This window comes from Dasypus novemcinctus, chromosome 25, assembly GCF_030445035.2.
Source record: "Dasypus novemcinctus isolate mDasNov1 chromosome 25, mDasNov1.1.hap2, whole genome shotgun sequence".
NCBI classification, from domain to species: Eukaryota; Metazoa; Chordata; class Mammalia; order Cingulata; family Dasypodidae; genus Dasypus; species Dasypus novemcinctus.
Genome location: NC_080697.1, coordinates 49516071 through 49541832, shown reverse-complemented (window position 1 = coordinate 49541832; position 25762 = coordinate 49516071). Strand labels below are relative to the sequence as shown.

At 39.0% G+C, this 25762-nt stretch overlaps 1 protein-coding gene across 2 annotated transcripts in view; it reads right to left on the bottom strand.

The window, feature by feature from the left end:
- The window catches only part of MYOM2 (myomesin 2), a 116589-nt gene that overhangs the window by 28172 nt on the left and 62655 nt on the right, over window positions 1-25762 (bottom strand). For both annotated transcript variants that reach the window (XM_058288016.2, XM_023586067.3), the window contains exons 20-31: window positions 24358-24536; window positions 23056-23170; window positions 21920-22076; window positions 21723-21829; window positions 18348-18392; window positions 17645-17781; window positions 12584-12728; window positions 12410-12469; window positions 9955-10022; window positions 3542-3655; window positions 3265-3352; window positions 2708-2746 (exon numbers count right to left, since the gene is read on the bottom strand). In XM_058288016.2, the coding sequence (XP_058143999.1) occupies window positions 2708-2746; window positions 3265-3352; window positions 3542-3655; window positions 9955-10022; window positions 12410-12469; window positions 12584-12728; window positions 17645-17781; window positions 18348-18392; window positions 21723-21829; window positions 21920-22076; window positions 23056-23170; window positions 24358-24536 (1254 nt within the window). The remainder of the gene's footprint in view (window positions 1-2707; window positions 2747-3264; window positions 3353-3541; window positions 3656-9954; window positions 10023-12409; window positions 12470-12583; window positions 12729-17644; window positions 17782-18347; window positions 18393-21722; window positions 21830-21919; window positions 22077-23055; window positions 23171-24357; window positions 24537-25762) is intronic.

Below are 25762 nucleotides of genomic sequence, written 5' to 3'. Positions count from 1 at the left end.
GACACCTATAGCCATGTCTATGTTTATGCACAACTAATTGGCTTTATGGCTAAGGACACCTTGTGACCTTCAAAACCCACAAACAATTTTTTCCGTGGCACCTTAGCGCTCTGTGTTTCTCTTGCTGGGCAGGAAAGCAGCAGTTCCCCTGTTGTTATACAACGTCCCTGATGGATGCTGTGGGGAGACTCGGGCTCAAGTGGGCAGAGGCTAGAAGTGTGTGAGGTTGAAACGAGGACCACATTTTTATCCAAAGCCTCTAGTCCCTGAAGTCTAAGGGGGGGAAGAAAGAAGAGGAACAATGGTTTGTTCCCAAAGACATTCCTTTCCAAGGCCTGTTTGGTCTTAGAAATTACGGGGAAATCTGTCTTCTCCCTGCCCCACCTACCAGTGAAGGGAAATTGAGTCTACCAGTCAAGAAAACTAAACAAGAAATATTTTTATGTCCCACAAAATGTAAAATTACTTTGTTGTTGTTTTTTTTCAATTCTATTTGCACCTTTCTTTGGGGGTGAAACTCCTGGACATTACCAGGGTGTTACATCTGCTGCTACATGTAACTATAGAATTTGACCCAAAATAGCTCTCCTGGGTGCAGCTAGATCAGCTTACAATAAGGCAGAAGTCCACACAGGCATTCTAATATGCATGATATGGCTTTTCAAAACCAACATTTACATAACTTTAGCATGCCACTGAGGAGAGTCTTCATTCATCATTACTCTCAGATATTTCAAAAAATTAGTGCAAGCTCAATTAGCTCATTTATTAGTTTGGCCAAAATGAGACTCCCTTTTTTCCTAAAAAGTCACTGATTAGGTATGACAAGAGTTTCCATTTGAAAGCTAAATAGACTAAATGGCAAGATTTAAAGCTCAAAAATATTAGCTGGTAGACTATATAAACTACTGATAAAGAAACATGTAAAGATGACAAACTGTCTCTCCAACTTTTGCCAGGAAGATTTGAGATATCTGCCATTCTTTTGTAAACTGGATTTTGGGTCATCTCCAAGGAAAAGAACCTTAAAGAAGCAAATGGGCAGGGCGAGCGTGTGTTCGTGTGTTGGGCACTACCAATGTTCTCAGAAGAAACTCAAGCAAGCAGAGGCACAGTTTACTGAAGGATGAAGGATAGAAACTAGTACACTTTCAGAGGTCAAAGAATAAAGGCTCCATGTTGTCTCAGAGGAGAAGGACTAGACAAGGGGTCAATGGCAGATGGAGAACGCTATCTGTGACATAGGAAGCATACGAAATGGGAACCAAAAATGTCCCTCCAAGCTAAGTCTTTCACTGGTTGAAATACCCCACGTCAACCTGAAAACTGAACACTGAGAAATCAGGCCCAGCTAGCACCAGAGAGGGACTCTGAAGGTCCAGCAGGCCCAATCACACAGCAAGTGTTCAGGCCCTGGTAGTCTAAGGAAATACGGTACGTGAAACCCTGTTTTCCTTCCCACATATACATATTGTAGATCAAATAATGCTTCCTTCTTCTCCTTTCTTTCTGAACTGTTATGTAAAGACTTCCATAAACCTGGCTTCCTGGGAGAACTGAGGCTTGAAATCTAGTGATGTGGGAAGTCCTGCATCTACCTAACTTCCAATAAAATGTGCATGGTCCTTCCAGCCATAGAGGGGTTCGTCTCACCCAATGTTATGTGAATAAAGTGAGAGAAACTGTCTTTTGCATCAGTTTAGACACTTTCATAAGGACATTCACTTTTTCAAAATATTCGGATCAGTTGCATTAGAATTGTGGTGACTTTTGGTGTGGTATGATTTTTTAATACAAAGGAATTCTTGGAGTATAAGAATTACTCCCCCTTTCAAATGGCTTAATTGACCTTCACAAAGTATCTTGCATACCCATTAATAATCACCAAGGGAAAACTCATTTAAAAGATAGTCATGGATTTGACCAAGCAAAAGCAGAAAGGAATAAAATCTACCTTACAGAGCTGTTTTGAGAAATCAGTGACAAAATAAATTTAAACCTGCTTTCAGAAAGATGCCAGAAAAAAATGGTATGAGACAGCAGTTAAGCTTGGGACTGAGACATGTTAGACACTAGATAAATTCTTGACTCCTGCTAGCTGAATACTCCTGGTTAAGCCATTTGACTGCCTAGGCCTTAGTTACCTGGCCTGAAAAACATAAATTAAATCATCTCTAATAAGCCCACAGTTATAAAAAATGTCTAGTTCTCAACATAAAGCACTATACAAATGTAAACTATCATTATCAAATTAATAACCAATTTCTCACAATTTCCATGGAAAGGTAACTGGAGAAGGAGAATTTATCTGCAAAGCTAAAAATACGGCTTAATACATATGACACAAAGCCAGAGGCTTAAAAATTCATTATTATTATTATAGCGCATTTGTAATAAAGATGCTGACAGCTATTAAGTAAAAAGCATTTATCCAAATTAATCTAAGGTAAATTGGAAGAAGTATCTAATCAGGAAGTCCAAACTAGGAACTTTAAAGTCAAACAGAGGTTAAATAAAATAGCTGAAAAGTCCTTAAAAAAGCACCTCCAAAGCAGTCAGGTAACTGTTCTGCCATTGAATCCAGGTCTATCACACAATACGCACTGCAGCTCCATTAGCGTCTTCCCTTGCAGGGGTAAGTGCCCAGCTCAGGAAATAGTGATTTCAGCACCCAAAATGACTTGGAAATTAGAAGGCATTTACTTACCACAGACTCTACTCATTGCCAAAATCATATCATCGTACACTGAAAGGGAGAAGGGAAATGTACCATTACGATGTATAATTTTATCAGAAAGCAGCATTTTCATGTTTAATTAAATTGATACAGGAAATCGTGATGTTCGTTTGAAAAATGAAACATTAAAATGGCAATATTTATCCATAAAAGGCTTATGCGTGTAATAAATCTTTCTAAGAATTCACTTTTTAAACAAGGAACAAGAACATTTTACTCAACATAAATCCAAATATGCATTTAATTAAATCAGTTCATCACCGTTTCAATCATTTTAACTACATTATTAATGGGATAAAACTTGGCTTATGATGATGAACTAAAATGACATTTCATATAAACCCAGAGTAAGATCATACATTTTTCTGAATAACTGAAGCAGCTTTGAATGCAACTAAAGTACAAATATATTTTCTTCTACTGTGTTCCTGCTAAAGCAACAATATGTACTATAGCTAAAGAGATAGGTGAATGTGCCTTTATAACACATCTCATCCTGTTGGCAAAATGGAAGGTTTTGTTTTTACCTTTGCCAGCTATTTCAAGGATAGATGCATCTTGACCTCTCTCATCTTTCAAGGTTGCCTTGTATTCACCTTGGTCTTTCTTTGACAACTACAAACAAAACACATACCATATTTATGTAAAAACAATACCATGACATAAAATAAAATAAATGCAAATACACTTTTTGCAAACTTTGGAAATTCAGGATGCAAAATGGAAGCTACTGCAGAATGTATGAGTTATTGGAAAGAAATATTTATGTTTTGCTTATATCTTGTTTTATTTAATATATTATACCTTTGGTATAAGCAGCTCACACACTCCCTTCTCCAGATCAGGCAGTTTTTCAGTTTCATGCAGAGCATCATCCTTTAGCCATTTGAAAACTGTCTCTCTCTTGGTGTTTGCAACCTACAAGATCGAAATCATAAGTTTAGTATGTGAATCACTCTGGCTCACAAGGAAAAGCCTATTAGGAATTAAATCACAGATCTGAAAAAGAAACTCTCATTTTTATTACAGACATACTCTCAGACAAAGCCTTATGGAAAAGCTGTCACTCCTAATAATGAAAAATACTTTACTAAGTTTCAGCTTCCAAAATAATTAAGCCCTCACAGTTGCATACCAAAGGACAATGATTTCTCATTTTCCTAGCCCATGAAATTAGATGATATAAAGAACTTTTGGTTTATATGAAATGTCAATAATAAAGACAAGTCATAAGCAATATATTTTGAGATTTATAAATAATATAGAATACTCTCAGAGGTCTATAAAATGTTTAGTGACTGTTCTTTTGACACTCTGACATTTCAGACTATAAACTACAGAGAGGGAATAAAACCTTAACATAAAAAAGCCCAGTGTGGATATTGAATTGTATTCCTCCAAATACATGTTCAAGTCCTAATCGCCAGTACCTGTGACTGTGGTCTTGTTTGGAAAGAGGATCTTTACAGCTATTCTCAAGCTCATACTGGATCAGGACTTGCCCTAATACAATGGCTGGCATTATCAAAAGAGGGAAATTTGGCACACAGACACACAAAGAAGTGAACAGCTTGTGGGTCCTAGACAGAGTCTAGAGCTATATAACTTTAAGTCAAGAAACATCAAGGATTGCCCACAACCACTAGAGACGCATGGAACAGATTCTCTCAGAGCCCCCACAAAGAACCAACCCTGCCGACACCTTGATTTTGGATCCTAGAAGTGTGAGAGAATGGATCTCTACTGTTTTAAGTCACACAATTTCTGGCTTTATGCTGTAGAAACCATAGAAAACTAACACATTGAAGGAAGACTTGGCTTTACTGATATCCCTCACAATTCAATCTCTGACACAAGTTTACATCAGAAACTAAACTTTGCAGACTTCCAAGTATGAGTAAGAATTCTGATTCACAGGAATGGAGCATACTGAACAGACTAGTTTTTTTTTTTTTATTTTTTTTTATTGATTTTGTAATATTACATTAAAAATATATATGTGAGGTCCCATTCAACCCCACCCCCCCCACCCCACCTCTCCCCCCCCCCCCCCCCCCCCCCCAGCAACACTCGTTCCCATCATCATGACACATCCATTGGATTTGGTAAGTACATCTTTGGGCACCTCTGCACCTCATAGTCAATGGTCCACATCATGGCCCATACTCTCCTCCATTCCATCCAGTGGGCCCTGTGAGGATTTACAATGTCCGGTGATTGCCTCTGAAGCACCATCCAGGGCAGCTCCATGTCCCAAAGACGCCTCCACCTCTCATCTCTTCCTGCCTTTCCCCATACCCATCAGCCACCATGTCCACTTTTCCCAATCCAATGCCACCTCTTCTATGTGGACATCGGATTGGTTGTGTCCATTGCACCTCTATGTCAAGAGGAGGCTCAGATTCCACATGGATGTTGGATGCAATCCTCCCACTTTCAGTTGTAATCACTCTAGGCTCCATGGTGTGGTGGTTGTCCTTCTTCAACTCCATCTTAGCTGAGTGTGGTAAGTCCAATACATCATATTGTAGGTGCTGGAGTCTGTTGAGGCTCAGGACCTGGCTATCACATTCAGACTAGATTTTATAAGATAGAAAATTCTGGACTCAGATCCCACATGGATGCAACAAAAGTGATGTCAATTACAAAAAAAGTTACAGATAATTAGAGTGTGAGATGAGCTCTGATAGTATAGCAGTGCAACATATTTTACAATTTCCATGTTGGCTGTCAATTGGCACAATTAATGACAAAACTAGGATGTAATCTCCATGAAATAGGGAGTTTTGCCTGTTTATACCCTCAGTGCATGGCAGGATGCCTGACACCAAGAAGACATTCAATAAATGTATATTAAATGAATGGATGGATTGTATCTCATTTGACTAGAAAAAGGGATCTTCTTTCTAAATTCTAGCAGATGATTTTCTTAATATTTAAAAATCTTCTTTGGTCACCATTTCTAGTACCAATCCATTCTGGAAGTCTTCCCTCGCTGTCTCTTACCACAATTCAATACTATTTCCTCATACTTTCTTCTTCAAAGATATTTTAAATTATTGGTCCTTGACCTCTAAATAAAAAAAAAAAACTTTCCAAATGACTTTCAATCTCTGCTCTTTAAGACAAATGTCTTTAATTAATTTATTTGTCCCGTAGATGGGGGTTTCTTATCCCCCTAAATAGCTCATTTATGTCTTTTCTAATCCCTCTTCAACTTCTCTCTACCACTCTTTAAAATCTGGGCATCTAAAGTTAACATAAATATCTAGAAAATATCGTAACAAGATGGCACCTTAGGCATGATATGTCCCATCCTAACTCATACTTTCTAAGTGCGTGCACTAATTTGCCACTTCTGCTCTACACAGATTATGTTCACAGATTTTCTTCTGTTAAGAACACCTGATTTTTCTGTTTGAGAACAAGACTGAGAACATGATTGAGATTTCTCTCATTATTTCTTTAAAAGGTGGTTTTCTATAAAGTTATAAGTGTGTCCTCACAGTTTTTCTCCTGGTACACTTTCATGTACATAAAATTTTAAAAAGACACATTGTACCAAAGTATCATTAAATGAAAATCTATGTAGAACAGTGTATCACAGCATCTCTGGATTGACAGGGACTGCATGTATGCAAATCAAGTACATTAAATTGCAAAATATTCAAATATCACATGATATTTTTATATTTCCTCCAATATCTGTGTTTAAAGATTTATGAACCGTGTCAGTGAGGGAACTTAAAATATTTTTAAATATTTATAGATGGTTCTATACCACTAAAATGCTATCATAGCATATGTAGAAACAGAAATCCTATTTCTCCCTGCCACCATTGTGAGTAAACATGCACTTAATGTCTCTTGGTCAGAAAAAAAGAAGAAGAAACCAAATTTAACAGCCTGCCTGTTTCTGGTCTCTAAAATAAATAATATCTGGCCCATATCCCTGAAGTTACTAAATATCTAATAAACAATTTTTTGTGGTTATGTCTAAAAATTTGAGGATATATATCATTTTTGTATATGTAATCATTTGAGAAAAAGTGCTGTTTTTAAATGGACAAAGGATTACTATCCTTAGTAATCTTGTGACAATTTTGTCCCTCTTTAAATACCAATTTTCTTTCATTTGTGGAGTCAACCCATCTAAAGTCTTTCTGCCTGACAACTTCTTTGCAAATGAACCTTTTTCTTTTTTAAATGTTTTTATCTGAGTCTTCCTGTCAAACATATTAGTAAAAGGAACCCACTACAAAAAAAATCTAGAGTTTTTTCTAAAATAAATTTATAACAAACTTGAGCATGTTAAATGTCACAATTTCAGTCATAGTTATCACTAAAAAGAGATGTACCTATAGAAAATCTAATCACAAATTAATCACCAACACTAACAATAACTAGAATAGATACAAAGATTAATTTAATCATAAAGATTTCAAGAAGTAACCTTGAAATTACTGAGGGTGCATTAAGCATCCTCCTGCCTCTAAGTCATTATACTTACTATACTCTCACATAAAACCCCTTTCTTCAAATGTCACCACTTTCAGCTCAGCCATCTTCAAGACGTCCTCACCATCAGTGCAGATTTCTGCACGTTGAGCACCATCTTCCTCTCTATGACATCTGACACCATCATCAACAAGTTTACATTCCAGGGTCCCACTGAACAACAATGGCCTCCTAATTTCACCCTTCTCATCTCTCTGGCTCTTGTGCATGAGTTCTTTTACCTAAAAGAGACTTCCAAGACTTACTTCTGTTTCTTCTCAATTTATGTCCTGGCCTCACTTACTTTCCTTTTCAACTTAACTTGATGATTAATTGAACCATAATGAGACAATAGGCAAAGTACCCAGTACATGTTTCCTTCTCCCACATACACTAGCAAATCCCCAAACCTGAATCCATCCCAAAATTCACAAGTTCCAGTCTCATATGAGGATCCCTAAGTGTATCTGGAAAACCAATACAAATGCACAGATTTGCACCCTACCAATTCTCACCAATGTCTGTTAGTCAGCAGATCCATTCAAAACTTCCTTTAATTCTTACTAACAAGAACCCTTTCATATTTCCCCTAGCAACTGATCACCACCCCCTCTCCAATCACCCACATGCAGCCCCTCTCCCTCATCCTCACTATCCCCTAACTCTTGCCTGAAAAGTGAATGAAATCAGGAAGGATGTGCTGACACATATTCCATTTGCTCTTCTTCTTTTTTCTTGCTCCCCTATTTAGTACTTCAGGAGGAACTGGTCCTCATGGGACAGACCTGCTTTCCAGCTCTTCTCAGGCTCATGAGCCTGTCTATTTTCACCTCCTCCAAGACTCTGCTTCTTCACTCAGCCGCACTACCTCCTCTGCCTTCCCTCTTAACTGGTCTTCTGTTTCTTTCTCCTTAGCCTATAAATGTGACTGAGTCCCTCCCATCTGTACACTGAGGAGAGAAAACCTCACTCAATCCCTCTCTCCTTTGCTACCCACCTACGCATCTAAAGAGTAGAATGGGCTCATTTATCTTTTATTTTATCAGTCCACTGCAATTTAGATTCTCTCTCTATTATGCCACTAACTAGTGATAGGAAATAGCCTAAACAGACAAATTTAGGGTGATAACTTAGCCCTTGTATCATTTAACTTTGTAATATTTGATTCCCTGAAATATACTGTCCTAAATCTCAACAAGTCATTTTTGTTGTTGATTCTCCTATTACTTCTGTTTTCCTTAATAATTCCTAAGCTTCTTTCCTGTTCTATTCTGATAATCTGATATTTTCCAGAATTCTACAATTTTTCTCATTATTTTTATGTCTCTAAATTCCCTCCTTTGGCAATCTGATCCACTTGTGTGATTATCACCACATATTGTCTGATACCACATAAATCTATTTATCACAGTTTGACATTTTTCATTGAGTGCCAGGCTCCTGTACCCATTGCGAGCTGATTATATCTTAGTGTCAGTTCTACAGATAGAACAAATGTAATAACTGCAAAGCTGAATTTATCCTCAACCCCCTAAAACTTGGTCCTCTCCCCTTCATGCACATTTTCATTAACTTCACACGACCACCCAGTCCACCATGACAGCAATCTGAGGATCTTCAAGGTAATTTCCTACTCTCTCACATCTCATTACTGGCCAGTTCCTGTGGGTTTTAACTCCTAAGTATTTCTCAGATGTATCCCCTATTCTCTATGTCTAGTACTGCTGTCCTTGTTCAAGTTCTTATCATCTCTCAATGAGACTATTGAAATAATTTCATTCTGATCTTGCAACCTCTAGTCTTGTCTACATTTGAAGAGCACCAGAGTGGACATTCTCCTTCTTAACACCCCTCAATGGTCCCCTGCTGTCTTCAGACTGTCAGTCAGTCTCTTTTTCATGATATAAATGCCCTCCATATCTAGCCCCCACCTTCACCAGCCTCATGATGTATGCTCTAATAACCTGGCCTCTAGTTCCCACACAGCTGTTTCACAGTTGTTTCTTTGTACATGCTATTGGGTCTTCCCAGAAGAGGCTTTTTACCCCTATTTACCTATATAATTATTACTCATCATCCAGTACTCAGCTCGAGCCATCTCTTTATTGAAATGATCTGTTTATTTTCCTGTTTTTCCATTAGAGTATAGGTAGGTTGAGGATAAAATAATGTATCATGATTTTTTTTCGCTGCAATACCTTAAATATTACAGTAATCGTCAAATAGCTGGGCCTCATTAAACAATTTTTTGTCCAAAAATGCAGGATTTTTTTCTATTTAGTAGTAAATAAAACCTATTTTATCACTGAATTGTTAGAACAAACCTTAAGAAGCATTTTATTCCCAAATCATACTTTTTATTTCTTAATAAAATCTTAATAAGAGCATAAAGAAAATTACCAGATGAATTTGGTCACTTCATGCTTTCTTCTACACTCACTCATTAAAATTTTAGGTAAATATTATCTATTAAATACCTACTTGGATCTTCTTTTGCAGGCCACAACCTGTAACCTTTTCATGAAGAAGCAAAGACAGACCATAAAAGTCTAAGCACTAAAAAATCCACAAGACCCAAAAGTTGCTGAGTTCACTCACATCTAATTCAATACATCTCATCATACTAAGATGGTTTGGCTAAAGTTACTTTCCCGAAATGTCTCTATTAATAGTCACAAGCATGAGCTTCTTACTGTATTCATATCAGAAGTGATTCTCACCTTACAAATAAGTCGAACCTCACATTCATCTGTAACATCCCAGTGCAAATACTCAGCAAAATGGGGACCTAAGGGAGAAACAAGAGTTTGTTTATTCAGTAAAAAAAAAAAACACAAAAATGAATATATGTGTGCATATAAATATATATATATATATATATATATATATATATATATCTTTTATATATATGCATTTTTGCCAGAAGAAAATAGCTGTGCAGTATGAAACCAAGATAACTAATTTTTAGGGCTCTGAAAGAATGTCAACACGTGTGTAATACTGATTCATCACAGGACTCTGTATCTCCTAGTAGGAGCGTACTGTCTGGTCTCTCCTTGCTAGCATCTATATCTATTGCTCTTTAGAAAGAAGACTATTGAAAACATTATATTTTCTTTCTCAAAGAAATATGCCTAACTGAATATTCAACAGTGTAGTATATCAAACCTCTAAAAGTGGGGGAAATTAATAGAGATGAGATAAAGAAAAAGCAGTTTAATCTAGTAATTTCCTGAACACATATTTTATTTATACAGCATTCAAAATCAAAGATGGACTTATATATGTTTTTCAAAACTATCCATCATTTTTAGTTAAAATAAATGTAGAAGTAAGCCATGTACAAATAACACCATTATCCCAGTCAACACAATAATACATAGCAGATTTTTAAAGTATTTATTGATTTCTTTCATATCAATACATTCCACAAAGTTGGTAAATTCATAATGTGGAAGTGAGTAAAATAAAATACTTGACTTTTAAAACTTAAAAATAATTAAAAACAATAAAAATAATGTTTTCATTTTATTTGTCATAACCCATAGTCTAATTTTTTTCAAGTAGCCTAGGAATCTAATTTTTAAATTTTCAAAAATTATATCCATGGGCGGTGGACTTGGCCCAGTGGTTAGGGCGTCCATCTACCACATGGTAGGTCTGCAGTTCAAACCCCGGGCCTCCTTGACCCGTGTGGAGCTGGCCCATGCACAGTGCTGATGCGCACAAGGAGTGCCTTGCCACGCAGGGGTGTCCCCCACGTAGGGGAGCCCCACGTGCAAGGAGTGCCCCCTGTAAGGAGAGCCGCCCAGCGCCAAAGAAAATGCAGCCTGTCCATACATGGAAAGCTGACACAACAAAAAGAAACACAGATTCCCGTGCCGCTGACAACAGAAGCGGACGAAGAAGACACAGCAAATAGACACAGAGAACAGACAACGGGGGGGAGGGGAGGAGAAGAGAGAAATAAATAAATCTTTTTAAAAAAATTATACCCTTGGGTAATATTTGAGATTTAAAAATCTATCCAGTTTCCTTTGAATCCATTTAATACGTATTTTTAAAACAATATATTCGAAATAGATTCCTTAAAACTTTTCATGTAATTTTTAGTAGGAAACAAAAAAGTCTGGCAATTGGAATAACTTCAACTACCCTCTTTACCTTTCAACGCTGACTAATGCCCTCAAACTACCCACCCCCATTCATTATTCTTTTTTTTTTCTCAAAATTGTCAAAATCCATCTGGACATTTGAGATTGAGGCCTTTATCACCACCTGGTTGTAATGCCAGTTTCTGTAACATCTGTTGGTAAGTACTGAGTGTCTGCAACATGTTCAGGGCAGTAAAAAGTTTTATGGCTGCTACAAAAGATACACAGCAGGTAACCCCAGTCCTCAGGAGCTAAAGATAATATTAAACTCCCAAATCAGTGTCTTCGATAAAGCATGCTAAAGGTCTGCAGAGATGCAAGGAATGGGTAGGGGAGTCCTCAGTCAGGGAAAGCTACAGGGAGAAGAGTAGATCCACTGAGGACTTTGAATGGTGACTAAATTTGAAAAGGGGCCATGGAAGAGCATTGCAGAGTGACAAGTGTGCGGAGATACGGAATGGGCAAGATGAAAGGGAGGAAGTTAACGAAATTGATCTGACTCACCCAGAAAGTTTTATCGGGGCATGGTGGGAAAAAAAATTTGATTAAACAGGGTGGATCCAGATTATGGAAAGCCTTAGAAGTCAGAAAGAAGAATCTAAATGCATCTAGCCATCCACAGGGAATTAGTAACATTTTTTTAGGCAAAGGAATACCTTAAAGAAACAAGTATTTGGAAAGATTTATCTCCTAGCGGTCTATAAAAGAGACTAGTTACCAGCCTATCACAGAGCCTGATAAGACTGAGCAGTTCCTTGAGTAGGCTGATAACAGGAAATAAGAGCATGAAATAATAGATCCAGAGACTTTTAAAGGTAGAAGGAAAAAATACTGACAAACAAATGTAAAGAGCTAAGAACAGAAAAGAATCCAAATTTCTACTGCTAAATACGGTCTAATTTCTTGACTATTTAAAGTCATTTAGAGTCAGTTGTCATCATGTAGGATCTGCTTTAAATAAATATTTAAATCATAAGTCTTCGTTTCATGCTAGTGGTGGGGGTGCAACTCAGAGACTTACCCTGTTTCCTGAGAAATTCTTTTCTTTGAAATTCAGCCTCATCTAGGACAGCCTTGAATGCTAAATTCAATATTTAAAGAAAAAATGTTATGGGTTATGTTTGGTTCTCTCTAGTCAAAGGAATGTTTTTGAGTTATCTTTTATGGACATATGGAAATATTCAATATAGTATACCATCTCCAATAAGAACCAGAGAAGATTGATTTTTGGCTTTCCCATCATGAATCTGCACAGTGTAGGTGCCTTCATTATCTTCTGTAAATCGATCCATTACCATCTCAATAATGCCTGTTGATTTATCGCATTTAATTTTGTGTTTCTGAAAGCAATAAGAAAAATACAGAATTGTACTGTGAAATTCCTTCTTCTAGCTTTATACATCAACATTTAATAGGTACATCGACTATTAGATCTTAAGGGATTATGACACACAAAGAAATGAAATTTTATCAACTAAACCTCTTGGTGAACCAAAGATAAGTAAAGGTGACAACTTTTTATTCACAACGATCAAGCCCTATAATTGGGATGCACCCAAAAGCATGGGTAGCTCATGGCATATTCCCAGCAGAAACTCTACACATTCCCCCAAGAACAGGCATCTAGTGTAAAATAATTAAGACACATGGTAGAAAATAAAATGATGTGCCTTATAATATATCACAAGCTGATTACTAAGCCACATTTAGAGAGTAACACTAAAACGATCTTCACAACCATTTTTATCCCTGCTCCTGATGACTTTGACAACCCCAAGCTTCAGGATTTCTGCCCAATATTTCAATGATTCAGAAAGCTTATTTAATGAAATTATAGAAACAACCTCAAATAAGTCTTGTTATTTTTATGGCTTTATTAAAACGATTGAATCTGGCATAGGTTACAGAACATCTGGTCTACCTTCCCTTCTACTCTTCAAGAGTACCTTATGTTTTGGAGACCCCAGTGCCTGACAATTCCCTGAATATGCTTCCTCTCATTTCTGAGCCTTTGCACACATTTCCCCCAGCTAGGACTATCCCTCTCCCTCTCTCACCATAGACCTTTTACACGAATAATAGCCACTGTTTCCTCATAATTGGTACAAGGAAGACTTTCCTGATGCTGTTAGAATTGGATTAGGTGTTCTTCCCTATTCCATGCTAGCATTCCCTGCCTCCCTTTGGGGAGCCATCATCCACCGGATTTAAGTGTCTCTTTGTCATCTATCTTGCTAGATGATGAGTCCTTGAGGGCAAGGACTGTGTCTTACTCATCTCTGCAACCTCATATTGTGCCTAACATAGTGCCTGGGAGGTAATAAAAACTGAATAAATGTTGGTGGAATTATTAATGAGAAAGTCAATCTGTGAAAGCTTAGCTCATTTTGTGTCTGTCATTCAGTCTCCTGATACTATTGATTGACGTTGAGCAAAGTTTTCATTAGGGACATTCTCATTCCTTGCATCTTTGCCCTGTTATTTTCCAGTAACAAATCATGCGCTGGCCTTCATTCATTTAGTGTGTATTATCGAGCAGCTACTTCAATATGTAAGCCTGCGACTCTATTGAAAACAAACAGGTGAATCGACCTTGGGAATTTACAGTCTTATAGGGAAGAAACAAAATGTGCACGAGTAATTATAATAGGAGGCAGAGAGAGATTTTAAGTACTAGAGAAGAGGCAGTTATAGGTCAGATTCCCCAAAGGCTGGTCAGGGAGCCAGAAAACTTTCCAGTTCTAAAACCTGGGACATCTTCTTGGAAAAGTTGTGTTTTTTATCAGTTTTCAGGTGAAACTAACCATTCTCTGCTTTTGCTACTTCCCTTCCTTCAGGACCCATGCCATCCCCCTGCCCACGACCACCACCGTGACTGGCTATGCCCAGGCTACTGCAGCTCTCCTGCCTGGCAGCACTGGCTATCAGAAAACCTTCTCGGCGCTGCCCAGCCCATGCAGAACCACCCAACCTTCCAGGCTCTGCCCTCCCATAATTCGTGATGAGCTAAGAGATACTGATATGTTTTACGGTCACTAATGGATTACATTTTATAACACCCTTGGATAATACAATACCTGAAATTAAACAGGGGTCTTGAAGATATTACAGTGACCACATCCAAATAAATGACTCATCTTAAAGGCAATGATAATGCAGGGAAAGGATAACACAGAGGACACCACGACTCCGGGTTCCCTTCGGTTATATTCCTCAGGAAATCACAAAAGAACTTTCCCATGTGCAGAATTAACAATAGAGTGATAACTTTGCTATTGAAATTTCCTGCAGGCATTCATTCTGTCTAGCTGGAATTTCAACTACTTCGAAACCTGCATACTGATCTTACACATGAAAGTAGGAGGCCCTTGGAGAAAGATGAGCAGGGAACAGCACAGAATAAAAATAATCAGTGGTGAGCAGCAATTAAAGTAGGATTACCGCAAGGAAACTCCATCATCCCTTTAGAAACTGCACACTTTTTATCATCCTTACTCAGAAGCTGCAATTAGGGATATTAATAATTTCTATCTTTAGGTAACTGACAGAAAATTTATAACTTTATCCAGAAAAAAAAGCAGTCCTTTTCTGATATATCATGTGTGTCTATTATTACAATGTTCTTCTTTCTGTTTGAAGTTACACATACATTGATATTCCAAATGCTAGTATATCACAAGAGAGCATGAAATAGCAATATCAGCAAAACAGCAAGCTTGCTCAGGGCTTATGTCCCTCGGCATCATCTCTAAGTTCTCAAGGTTTTCTCCCTCAGTGTCATTTCTAAATTCTGCTTTGACACATTCAAGGCCTCTGTCTATTTATAGCATTTACTGTACCGTTTCAACATATCCATAATTCTATAGTTTTCTATATCATTTCCTAATTGATTTTTTTCTTCCAGTCTATAACAAACTCCATGGTGGCAATATTTATTGCTTTACGTTTCTGTACCTACTGGGTTGTTGGCTGTGGCAGACAATCAACAAAAGATTTGTACCCTATGTGCTGCCCAGCCACCAGAAAAGGAAAACGTATACCCTGACACCCAAAAGTTAATTGTGATGCTCCAAGAGTCTGTGTGATCAAATGTGACTTTCCAATTTTAAGTGAATGAAGGTCTCTTGTCCCAGGCTTTGGTTTCTGGTAAAAATGAAAACTCACTTTCACAATTAGAAATGACAATAATATTTCAAATATGGAAATCACACACTATGTTCTTTCATAAGATCATTTCAATTTTTTCGAAATGGGAAACTGGCACAGGAAATTGGTATACCTAAAATGATAGAGAGATAGAGAAACGAATGGGAAAGTATGACCTCAAGTAAGTTTTATAAGAGAGACAGATAATTTTAGGAAATTATATCAATTACAGGAAGCCCAATAGAGACGTTTTGTGCCTTACCCTGGAGACCCACGTGGTTCTTAGAGGTAATGTCGACAAGAACAGGAAGGTGAGAGTTGTACTAATGTACACTCTCCTTGCTCCATGAATTTCTTTATAGTGCTGAATATTTACATTTGAATATTGAGAGCAAAATTCAATGCGATTAGAAAGATGAACTGCTCTTATTTGTATGACATTACAGTCACTTCAAACATCCGTAAGTTGTGAATTTACTGTAATCCGGTTTAAGGAATGAAAAGGAATGTCTCCCCCCACCAGATTCTTAACAATACAAGAGCCTTTTCCATATCCTCAGCTCCTGCACTGCAGTATCTGGGCAGGTTTTAGAAAATAATTAGGCTTCTTGCTATTGCCATTATGCAGCAAGATGAAGTTCAATGACTTTATGGGTGCCATAAATACAGGCTTTTATGTGACTTTCACAAAATAGCATCAATCTCCAAATGTAAAAGTCACCTGTGGATTACTAATTAAAGAAGTGAAATAGTGCAGCCATATTCTAGAAGATTAGCCATGTAGCAATGACATCGGTTTTTAAAGCAAGCTCTATACAGCAGGTAGGAAATTTTAATCAAAAGATGTTCTGCAAATAAAGTGCAATTATGCTAACTTCCATTTCATTTCATAGCATGTTCTCTGTCCAAAGAAAACTTCTCCAATTACTTTGATCACACAGTGCCATAGACACCACTGACTTTTTTTGTAGTCAGGAAGAAACTACATTCTTTCTATTTATTAGCCAACTGCGCATGGGTAGGATGGTTAAAGAAGTGTCATTATTCCCATGGGAAAGATAGACTGGATAAGAAAAATCATAGGATCTTTGTTCCTACCAAATTTCTGCCTGATAGACCTTCATGGATTCAACCAAGCTTTACTAAATATCTATCTGACAAAAAGCACTGGACTAGAAATGAAGCAAACCTGCTAAGAGAAATGATACAACAGCCTGCCCACAGGCACAAGGGGTTTATGCAACTCACACATTCAACAAGTATTTGTGGAGTGAGAAAATGAATGGGTATTTAGGACTTAATGGGATCGATGTATATATCAATGACACTACATTGGTTATTGAGAGGAAAGAGGGCAGAGGAGGTAAACAAGGTGGAATTTAGTTTCCAGCCCCACGATGAACAGTAAAGAAAACGCCATTAAATAGATTGCCCCTTACCTGGGTTCCCAGGTGTGCTAGGAAATATATCTGAACATAATCAATGTTTTCTCAAATATTACAAAGGCAACCAAGGAGTACCTGTAATATCTTAAGATTCACTTCATACAATTAAAAGTAGAACAAGGGCAGAAGCATATCGTGGCAAAAATATGCACTTGTAACAATTCTACTTCTCTCTTGGTCAGATCTGCCATACGCAGACAGCAGCCTAAATGGTTAGAGAAGTTGCAGAGACTCCTTTCCCAGCCAATGTCTTACAGAGAAAGGTGTCATTGGGGGGATGGAGGGAAGGTATTGCTCAAAAGAGAGAAAAATACATGCCTGCAAAACTATTATCAACAATAAATGAAATTACTCACAGAGGATATGTTCTCCCATGTTACCTTTTCACAAAGCCAAGCTCAAAGTCTCTAAAACACAGTTTGTCATTTCTAATTCAAAAAGGCTTGGATTTAAAGACTCCCAATCTCTTATCTAACCCAGACCAAATTTCTGAACATTGCAAGAATCAACCTTTTTATCGTTCATCTCGTCACCCTTCCACACCCCAATTTTTACGGCTCAAAACGGGATGAAAAGCAACACCGAATACTGACTTTAAGTAACTGACCTACCAAAGTAAAATTTGGCTCAATCCGAAGCTGGAGATTATTCACACATGAACTTACCTCACCATCAGAGACTTCTTTATCATTAATAATAAATCTATAGCTGGCATCTGGTGATAAGTGCTCGGCCTGGAGCCAGAAACGAACCTGGCCCTTATCAAAAATCTCATAAGCTAATTCTGATTTCAGAGGAATTGCTACAGGAAGAAAAGAAATCGCAAGTTAATAATGCATGAATCCTTTTGAGAAAGAATAGCCGCATATTATAGAAAAATATCAATCCCAGTTATTAAATTTTTTGAAAATGTAAAACCCTGGAGAATTGAATTGGATTATGAAAAGCAAAAATAAAAATATAAAACCCTGGTTGACCGGTTGTTGCATTTCAAGCCTCATGCTGGGTGAGCTCTGTGTGTGTTCATGCACAATCTAGCTTTATGTACTCAATGACTTTTCACATATGTCTTCTTTCTGTATTTAATCTAATTCAATGATTGAAGATTTCATTTGACAGACATCTCTCTTAGATTAGGAACATCTATACTAAACCCAAAACTCAAAACACTCCCTATGCACTGGAAAGTTCTACAAGTGACAGTATAAGCTCATATTTGTTTTAAATGAATAGGCTACAAGCCTGTAAGCGGGCACATAAATCTAGATCAACTTTATCCCAAAGTTGTTCTTTCAAGAGCTCCCAATGTTAGTGAACATGATCATACCCACTTAGTAAGTGTACATTCAGGATTATTGGCTTACTTACTGGGATTTTTTATTTCGTTGCTCAGTGCCATCAAACGTTCAAACTCTAAAATTAAGAAAAATATTTTAATTGATTTTTGCCTGTACTTTCAGAAGTTTGTAAACAGCAGCAAAATCTAAACAACATCAGAGATTCCACATCCTAGAAATTTAATTTGGGGATATGAAAAAACTCTGAACGATTAAAGAAAAGAATAGGTAGGCTCCTTTAAACCTTGAATATTTTCTTCAATCAATTAGTATTTGTCTTCAACTAAGATCGTCACCATTTAAATAGCCTGCTTGCAAATGGAACAGTTTAGGACAAATTAGGACAGTGGCGTTAGAGGTGGGGAGATGGGATCAGGTATATTCCTGGAATATAGGAAGACTTTACAGAGGACAGATTTAAGGAGATCCATTCCTAGATCTGCAAATTCCACAGGATTCGTTCCTAAACCTGGTCTGCCTAAGAATGCACTGTGGTCTGCTGAGTTTTCTCCCCTTCTAAAAAATGGGCTGCTTCACCCTACTAACAACAGAGAGTTGTTAAAAATTTTTAACTAATGATTAAAGAGCATCCTCAAAATATTACTACTAACCAAAATATTTTCCCCTAACCTACTCTATTATTATTTTTATATCATTTATATATGATCAAACATAAACAAGAAGCGTATAATACATGTTGTGAACCCTGTATGATGTTACATGTTTGTTTTGTAAGTTCAGAACTATTACTATACACTTCTTCTTTATGTATATTCATGTAGAAGTGATATGCTTCCATAATTTTTTTAAATGGGCTGCTTCAGGCCCCTCTGAGCTCTTGCACTCAGTTGCCCATTTGCGGTCACCAGTTCCTGGGGTGGGGGTGGGAGGGGCTTTCCAAGTCAGAATTTAACTGAAAGACTGCCTGGCTGTGTGCAGTTTCATTCCAGAGAGGGTTAGGTCAAACCTTTAGAGACTATCTCACTGCTCTTTGTAGTTTGTTACTTTAAATTTAAGGCATAGAAAAAGTAGTCAAAGCACGGAAGCCTGGCAGATACTGCCTTTATCATGTGGCCTATGTGATCATAAACAGTGAAAGGACAAGCTGAGGGGATGCAATGAGGAGAAGGTAGCATCACTTCTGTGACGGTTCTGCTAAAAACGCTGGACTTGAATCCTAAACCCCACTGAGGAACACTCTACAAAATAAGTGTCAGTGTCATGGAAGTCAAGGGAAGATTGAAAGGTACTAAAGATACGTGAACACTACGTGCAGTTCACGAGTCTAGATTAGACCCTTTTGCTCTATGGGGCATCATTGGGACTACTGGCAAAACTTGAACAGGGTCTGCAAATTAGATGGTCGTAATGTATCAATGTAATTTCCTGATTTATTGGTTGTATTGTGGCTATGTAGAAGAACGTCCTTGTTTGGAGGAAATACCCACCAACATCTTTCAGGGGAAGGGGTATCCAGCTAGCAACTTAAGATAGACTAGTTCAGAAAAAACGTTTTGTACCGTACTTTAATGCTTCTGATGTGTGTGGTTTCCTCAAAATGTTAAAGAGGGAAAAATAAATGTTTTGTTTGGGGAAAAAGAGATCTCCTTCAATTTTACTACAGAAAAATGTACATCCCTCTCACTATGTTGCACTGTTGTGAGTCTAAAAACCAGAATGCATTGCTCCTAAGAGAGTTCCATGAGAGCAACTTAAGAAAAACTGATGCTCAAAGCCATTTCTTCACTTCTTTCCCTATTTCCTTTTCTCTCGCTTTCCCTCTCCCTTTCCCTCCTTCTCTCTTTTCTTCCTTCCTTTTCTTCTGTCCTTCCCTTCTTCTTAAAATTAGATGATGACCAGAAATGAGATGGCAATCATGGGGATGTGTATAAGCATGTATGGGCATGAAAAATGAGGTCAGGCTTTTCCTGACAGAAATTAAACTCAGTTTGGGTGATTGCTCTGATAACCTGGACTGCCCTTCCCAACAAGGTCTTGTGGTGGACATTTCATAAGCTGAATGAGCAAATCTGCAGTTCCCAGGTTTTGCCTAAAGTATTTTAAAGTCTACATATAATATAAAATAGGCTGGCAATATCATCCATTACAACTATTTCAAATTAAGGTGCAAATATTGTATCCCAACTTAAAAAGGACACAGAGCACTTAGCTTTCCAAAATTCTTTAAGGAGTTGTATGACTAAAAAGTCCTTTGAACACCACCACTAGGCTAGGATCAGAGAAGGCCACTTTAAAATCTGCTAGTGGATTCCACCCGCATTCTTGTCCCTGTGTGTGTCCTCTTGCTGCAAACTGTGAAATTTGCATGAGCTTACCCAACTTTACCTAATGTCTGAGCCAGACCTGCGCACCTGTGCAGCCATCAGTGTGTCTCTGGCCGCCTCCCACCATCTGTTCACACCCCTCCTCCCATCCTGGCTCAGCTTCCCCCAGATCCACACGCTCAGCCTGTGGTCCTCGTAGATGCCAATCCATAACAAAGGTATTGGCTTATAATGCTTAAGAGGCTTGCGTGTGTGTTTTAGGAAGTACTGGGGATTGAACCCGGGACCTCGTACATGGGAAGCAGGCGCTCAACCACTGAGCTGCATCTGCTCCCAGCTTGTGCATTTTAATAGAGGGCTCTCAAGAATGAAGAGCCTTAAAGACCCAAAGAAACCCCAGAGATGTAGGGTTTCTGTCCACTGCCTACCCAGTTCATTCCACATCACTGACTACTCATTTTATAAACTTGTAAGGCAGTCTCTGACCTAGAGGTATGGTAGAGAAGGAATGGACGCAAATAAATATACTCCTGGATAATATAAAGTATCAGCTTTGTGTGGCATTCTCATTTGCCTTGTGAATGCAAATCTGTGGACCTACCTAAAACAATCTATTGCTTTCCCCTGGGTCATGCTAAACAGACTTTCCACATTTCTTTCTGCTGGCTTTTATTTGTAAAAGATCGACAGGTTTGACTATGGTAGTTAAAAATTACTGTTTTTCCACATGCAAAAAAATTACATTTTTTATCATCTAGATTACTCAATGTGGGAAGGGGAGGGACTATTCATTTGTATATCTCTCAATAATTTTATTGATTTATTTGCTCTTATACGACTTCCTGTTTGTCAAACTCTTAAAATGTTACTAAAAGCAAGAACAAGTTTAAGAATATAGAAGCAATGTGCCCTGGCCCCGAGATGAATTGTTGAGTGGCTTTCATATAAACGCTTGAGTTTGCTTTATTTCTAAGGTGATTTTTTAGGCTTAATTACAACCCCCAACCTCAGCCTCCCACAAAGACACACCCTTTTCCCAAATAAATATGCCTTTTCAGTATTGTCGGGTCAATCTTTGAGAGTGTTACAAAAGCAAAGAAGTGGGCATATTAACAAATTACCTTCTTCATCCAAAACAAAACTGGAGGACACTCCATCCGTATCACTTACAGAAACAGAGTAAGTCCCTAGATCCTGTTTATCTGGATTCTTAAAGTACAGTTTTGAACTAAAAAGGAAGAAGAGTTACTGACAGTTAATTGCTTGTTTGTCAGAGTTTTTAAAAGTTTACTATCACCAGCCTAAAGTTATGACTTACTGATCTCCCACAGTTTCGATATTAAACTTCTCGGCATCTGCAATCTCCTCGTAGGATTTACACCAAGTGAAGTGAGAGGCATCTGTCACTTCTTGGCAGTCAAAGCTGAGGTAGATGTTGCCTTCTTCATCTACACCGGCGCTGATTTCCTTTGTGCCTGCATGGCAAGATATGACATGAAGAGTGAGGTGCTCTTTGAATTATTTTCTTGGGGAGAGTATGGCAGAGGCTTATTTTATATCAAATGCCCCGTTTCCAATCCACTCTCAAAACAGTTTGGGTCTGACTACACAGGCCATAATTAGCTGTCCCTAGGATCTAAACCCTCTGGCCCACACGTACGAGCGAGTCTCGAGCAGCCCTGTTCACCCTGCTTGATTTAGTCCACACAAAGCTCCTTCTTTTCAGTGCAGTTGTTTTCTGTTGGTTTGTGTTTGGGGAGTGGGGAGTCTTTGTTTGCTAGTTTTTGACCAAGGGGGATACCTGGCTCAGTAGAGGCCAGTTAGATGCTGTTTCTTAGAGATTAGCAGTTGGATGAGACACATCTCAGCCTCTGACCGTGACACTCTAGGGTGGTAAAGTACTTGGAAAAGCAGAAAGTCAGGCAGTAGAATAAACCAAACAAAGCAAAATCTGGGTGAAGGAGAAATGGGAGAGAAAGAAAATGGGACTTTACAATTCCTGGTGCCGTCTCCGTCTGAGACCCAAGCACACAGCTTTCCCAGGCACCCTGTGAGCGTCCCCTTAGCCTTTATAAATACTTCCCCTTTTAAGTTCGCTTCAAGTGAGTTTCTCTGACTTGCAACCAAGAAAATTAGCAACCGCTTCATAATTTTCTGATCAAAGCTCAGCAGTAATATAAAAGATCACCTTCATTCTTGCACATTACTTTTTACTGCCAAGCATGGAAGACGTTCTACTGTGCTCTACTCCTCATACAGGGGCTTTAAAGCACGTGCAGAGCTTGAAATATGGAATTAATTTCATTTGCCAATACAAATCCTTTTAAAAAGATGACAGGATATTCATTTATCCATCCGTCCATCCACGCATACATATGGAAATGCATATCCTTCTTTCGAATGTTTGCCGTTCAGAAAAAAATTGCTCTTAAGAGCTAAGAGGCAAAATCTTACCTGGTCTAGCCTCGACAAGCACTGGCTCGGAGGTGTCTGAGGGCTTTCCCACCCCACTTGCATTTACTGCTCGGACTCGGAAGACATAGGTTTTACCTTGGTGTAGGTCACTGACCTTGAAAGGGCAGAGAAAAGGATACATGCATATACATTAAACAAAGACAACTTTGTTCTTTTTCACTTTTTATTCTGAAGATAACTTTTTTCAAACATAACTTTTTTTTTTTTAGTTGGTAAGCTATACGAACTAACCTAGAAAATCGGGGGTGGGGGGAAGATAACAATTGCACATAATCTCACTTTCTGGGCATAAACAAATTTGCTAAAATTTTTATATATTCTCTCATTCTTTTTTTCTCTGCATGCTTTAAAGCAGAAGTGAAATCATATTGAATAATTTGTAACCCAAATTTAATATTTAACATATGTGCTTGATGACTAAATATTATTTTAAGTGTGATGTTTGAATTGCACAAAATATTCCATTCTTTGGCCACATCAAAATTAAATCGCCTCTTCTTATACACATATAGGTTTTGTATATTGCAATATATAGCATAAAGATAAATATTATATTTCACTAAGTTTCTAATTAATTTATTTGAATAGATTCTTCGAGATCTAGGGCTTGTTCTTAGGCAAACTAGCCAGAGCATATGGGCCTCTGAGCTCACACACGACCCAGTGACTGGTAAACTGTAGGTGCTGAGAATGAAATATTCAGAAAAAGAGAGAATAAAACAGTTTACAAGTTATAATTTTGCCAGATGCATCACAGCAGTGTGTCTGCCTCTGTGTAAGTACGTGTAAGTATGTGTGTATCAAATAGATATCTTTATCTAATTATATGAGTTTAAGAAAGTTTTAAAAAATTAAATCTGGGGCTTAACATGGAAGGACTTAATCTAATATGAATACTCCTGGCAGGAAGCACAGACCCGCAAGTCTGCAGTGGTACTGTTACAGCTGTTACAGCTGTTAGGCTGCTGCATGGAAAGGGAAAGGGGCAGGCCGGGAGAGTTTCCTGCAAAGTAACATGACAACTTGGCGAGACCAAGAAAGGAAAGCCCTGCTCAAGCCAGCTGATGGCCATCTGGGGGAACTCGTGGGGAGTGCGCTACAATCGCCAACCAGGGGGCATGGCACCCCCGTCCTGCTTGCTCCCCTGAGGGGCGTCGGCGCTGCTCCCACGGTCGTCACCAAAGCTGAGGATATCTGTCTGGAGGGGCTCACCTCGGGACAGGGTGCTTGTTTGCTCCGGGCATCAAAACCACTCTCAACCATGAAAGAGTGAACCCTCACCTTTAAGTAACGATTGGCAGTTGTCGCTTCACGGACGGTGTGCCATTCTCCCGAATCCTGTTCCTTATAATCCACGAAGTATCCGGAAATGGGACTGCTGCCGGAGTACACGGGGGCTTTCCAGAGCAGCACCAGCGAGGTATCCCTGACCTCACAGAACGTCAGGTCATAGGCAGGCCCTGGAAAATCCATCCCAGACGTCACTACTCCTCCCTAAATCCTCATCACTGCCTCTCTCGAGGACTGCTGCCCCTGAGGAGGGCTTCTGAGCGTGAGGCTGGGGGAGACGTGGAGCAGAGTGGAGCTTAGGGTTGCGCAGCCTGCTCTAGCAGGCGCCAGGTGACTGTGGTCATACTGAGAAGATTTCAGGAGTCCGCACTGTCCGCTGGAGATGGCAGGTATGTGACCACAGACAGAGAACTACGTGAAGAAAGGAACAGGTGCTCACTAGGCACCTGTCAGTCCCAGGACAAATCATTCAGGGAGCCTGGTCATTAACCTGCGTCTTACAAACATCCAAAGCCAGGCCAAACGGGAGTGGCGCTGACTCCCCGGGTGTAGGTAAGTTTGAGCAGAAAAGGGAGGCACGGGGTAGCCGAGCTCCCTCTGCCTTAACCCGCCCTGCCTCCTCTGAGCGTTGCTGGGGCATTTTCCATTAAGCCCTCAGAGCGGCTCTGGCAACCTGCGCAGCGCTTCCTTTCACTGGCTTATCTAGGGGGCAAAAAATGACGCACTAAAACAAGCGGAAAACAATGAAAGCAATAACATATGGCCACAAAATTGAAAATTGGTCAGACTTTTGAGCTTTTTCCGCTTCGAAGTTTAGGGTTGTCTTTTTTTCCCAGAAATGTCCGAGCAGCTCACAGCTCAGTGGGCTCCTGGTTAACCAAATGCAAAGAAATGGACACCCAGTACTTGAGAATTTGGGAAAAGAGTCAAAAATATAGAGTCCTAAATAAATGCAGATGTTCAACAATCACATATTTTAGACCCGGAGGCCTCAGGAACCCTAAATGGCCTGAGAGGAGGACAAACTTAGCAAACATACAGACGGGGAGCCTCATAGCATGAGGGTCCAGGCACGTGCATGGCCTGCCTGGCCCCTCTCTCCCCTCCTCGGGGAGCCTGAACCACTTGCCTGTCCTGTAGCAGGCGTTGGGGCCACTTCCCCGACTGTGGGAAACCATCCCCTGTTCCCCGAGCCGGGGTGAGGTTTGCCTCTATAGTTCCTCTTACTCCACACTCGAGCTGGTCACGCTGTTCCTACCCTCTCTTTACCCGTCTTGTATCACTCAGCGTGCTCTGAGGGCAGAATGCAGGCCCATCTTATTCACTGTAACACCCCAGGGCTGGACAATGGTCATTACTCCAGACATAAAATGAGAGGACGCATCTGGAATCTAAG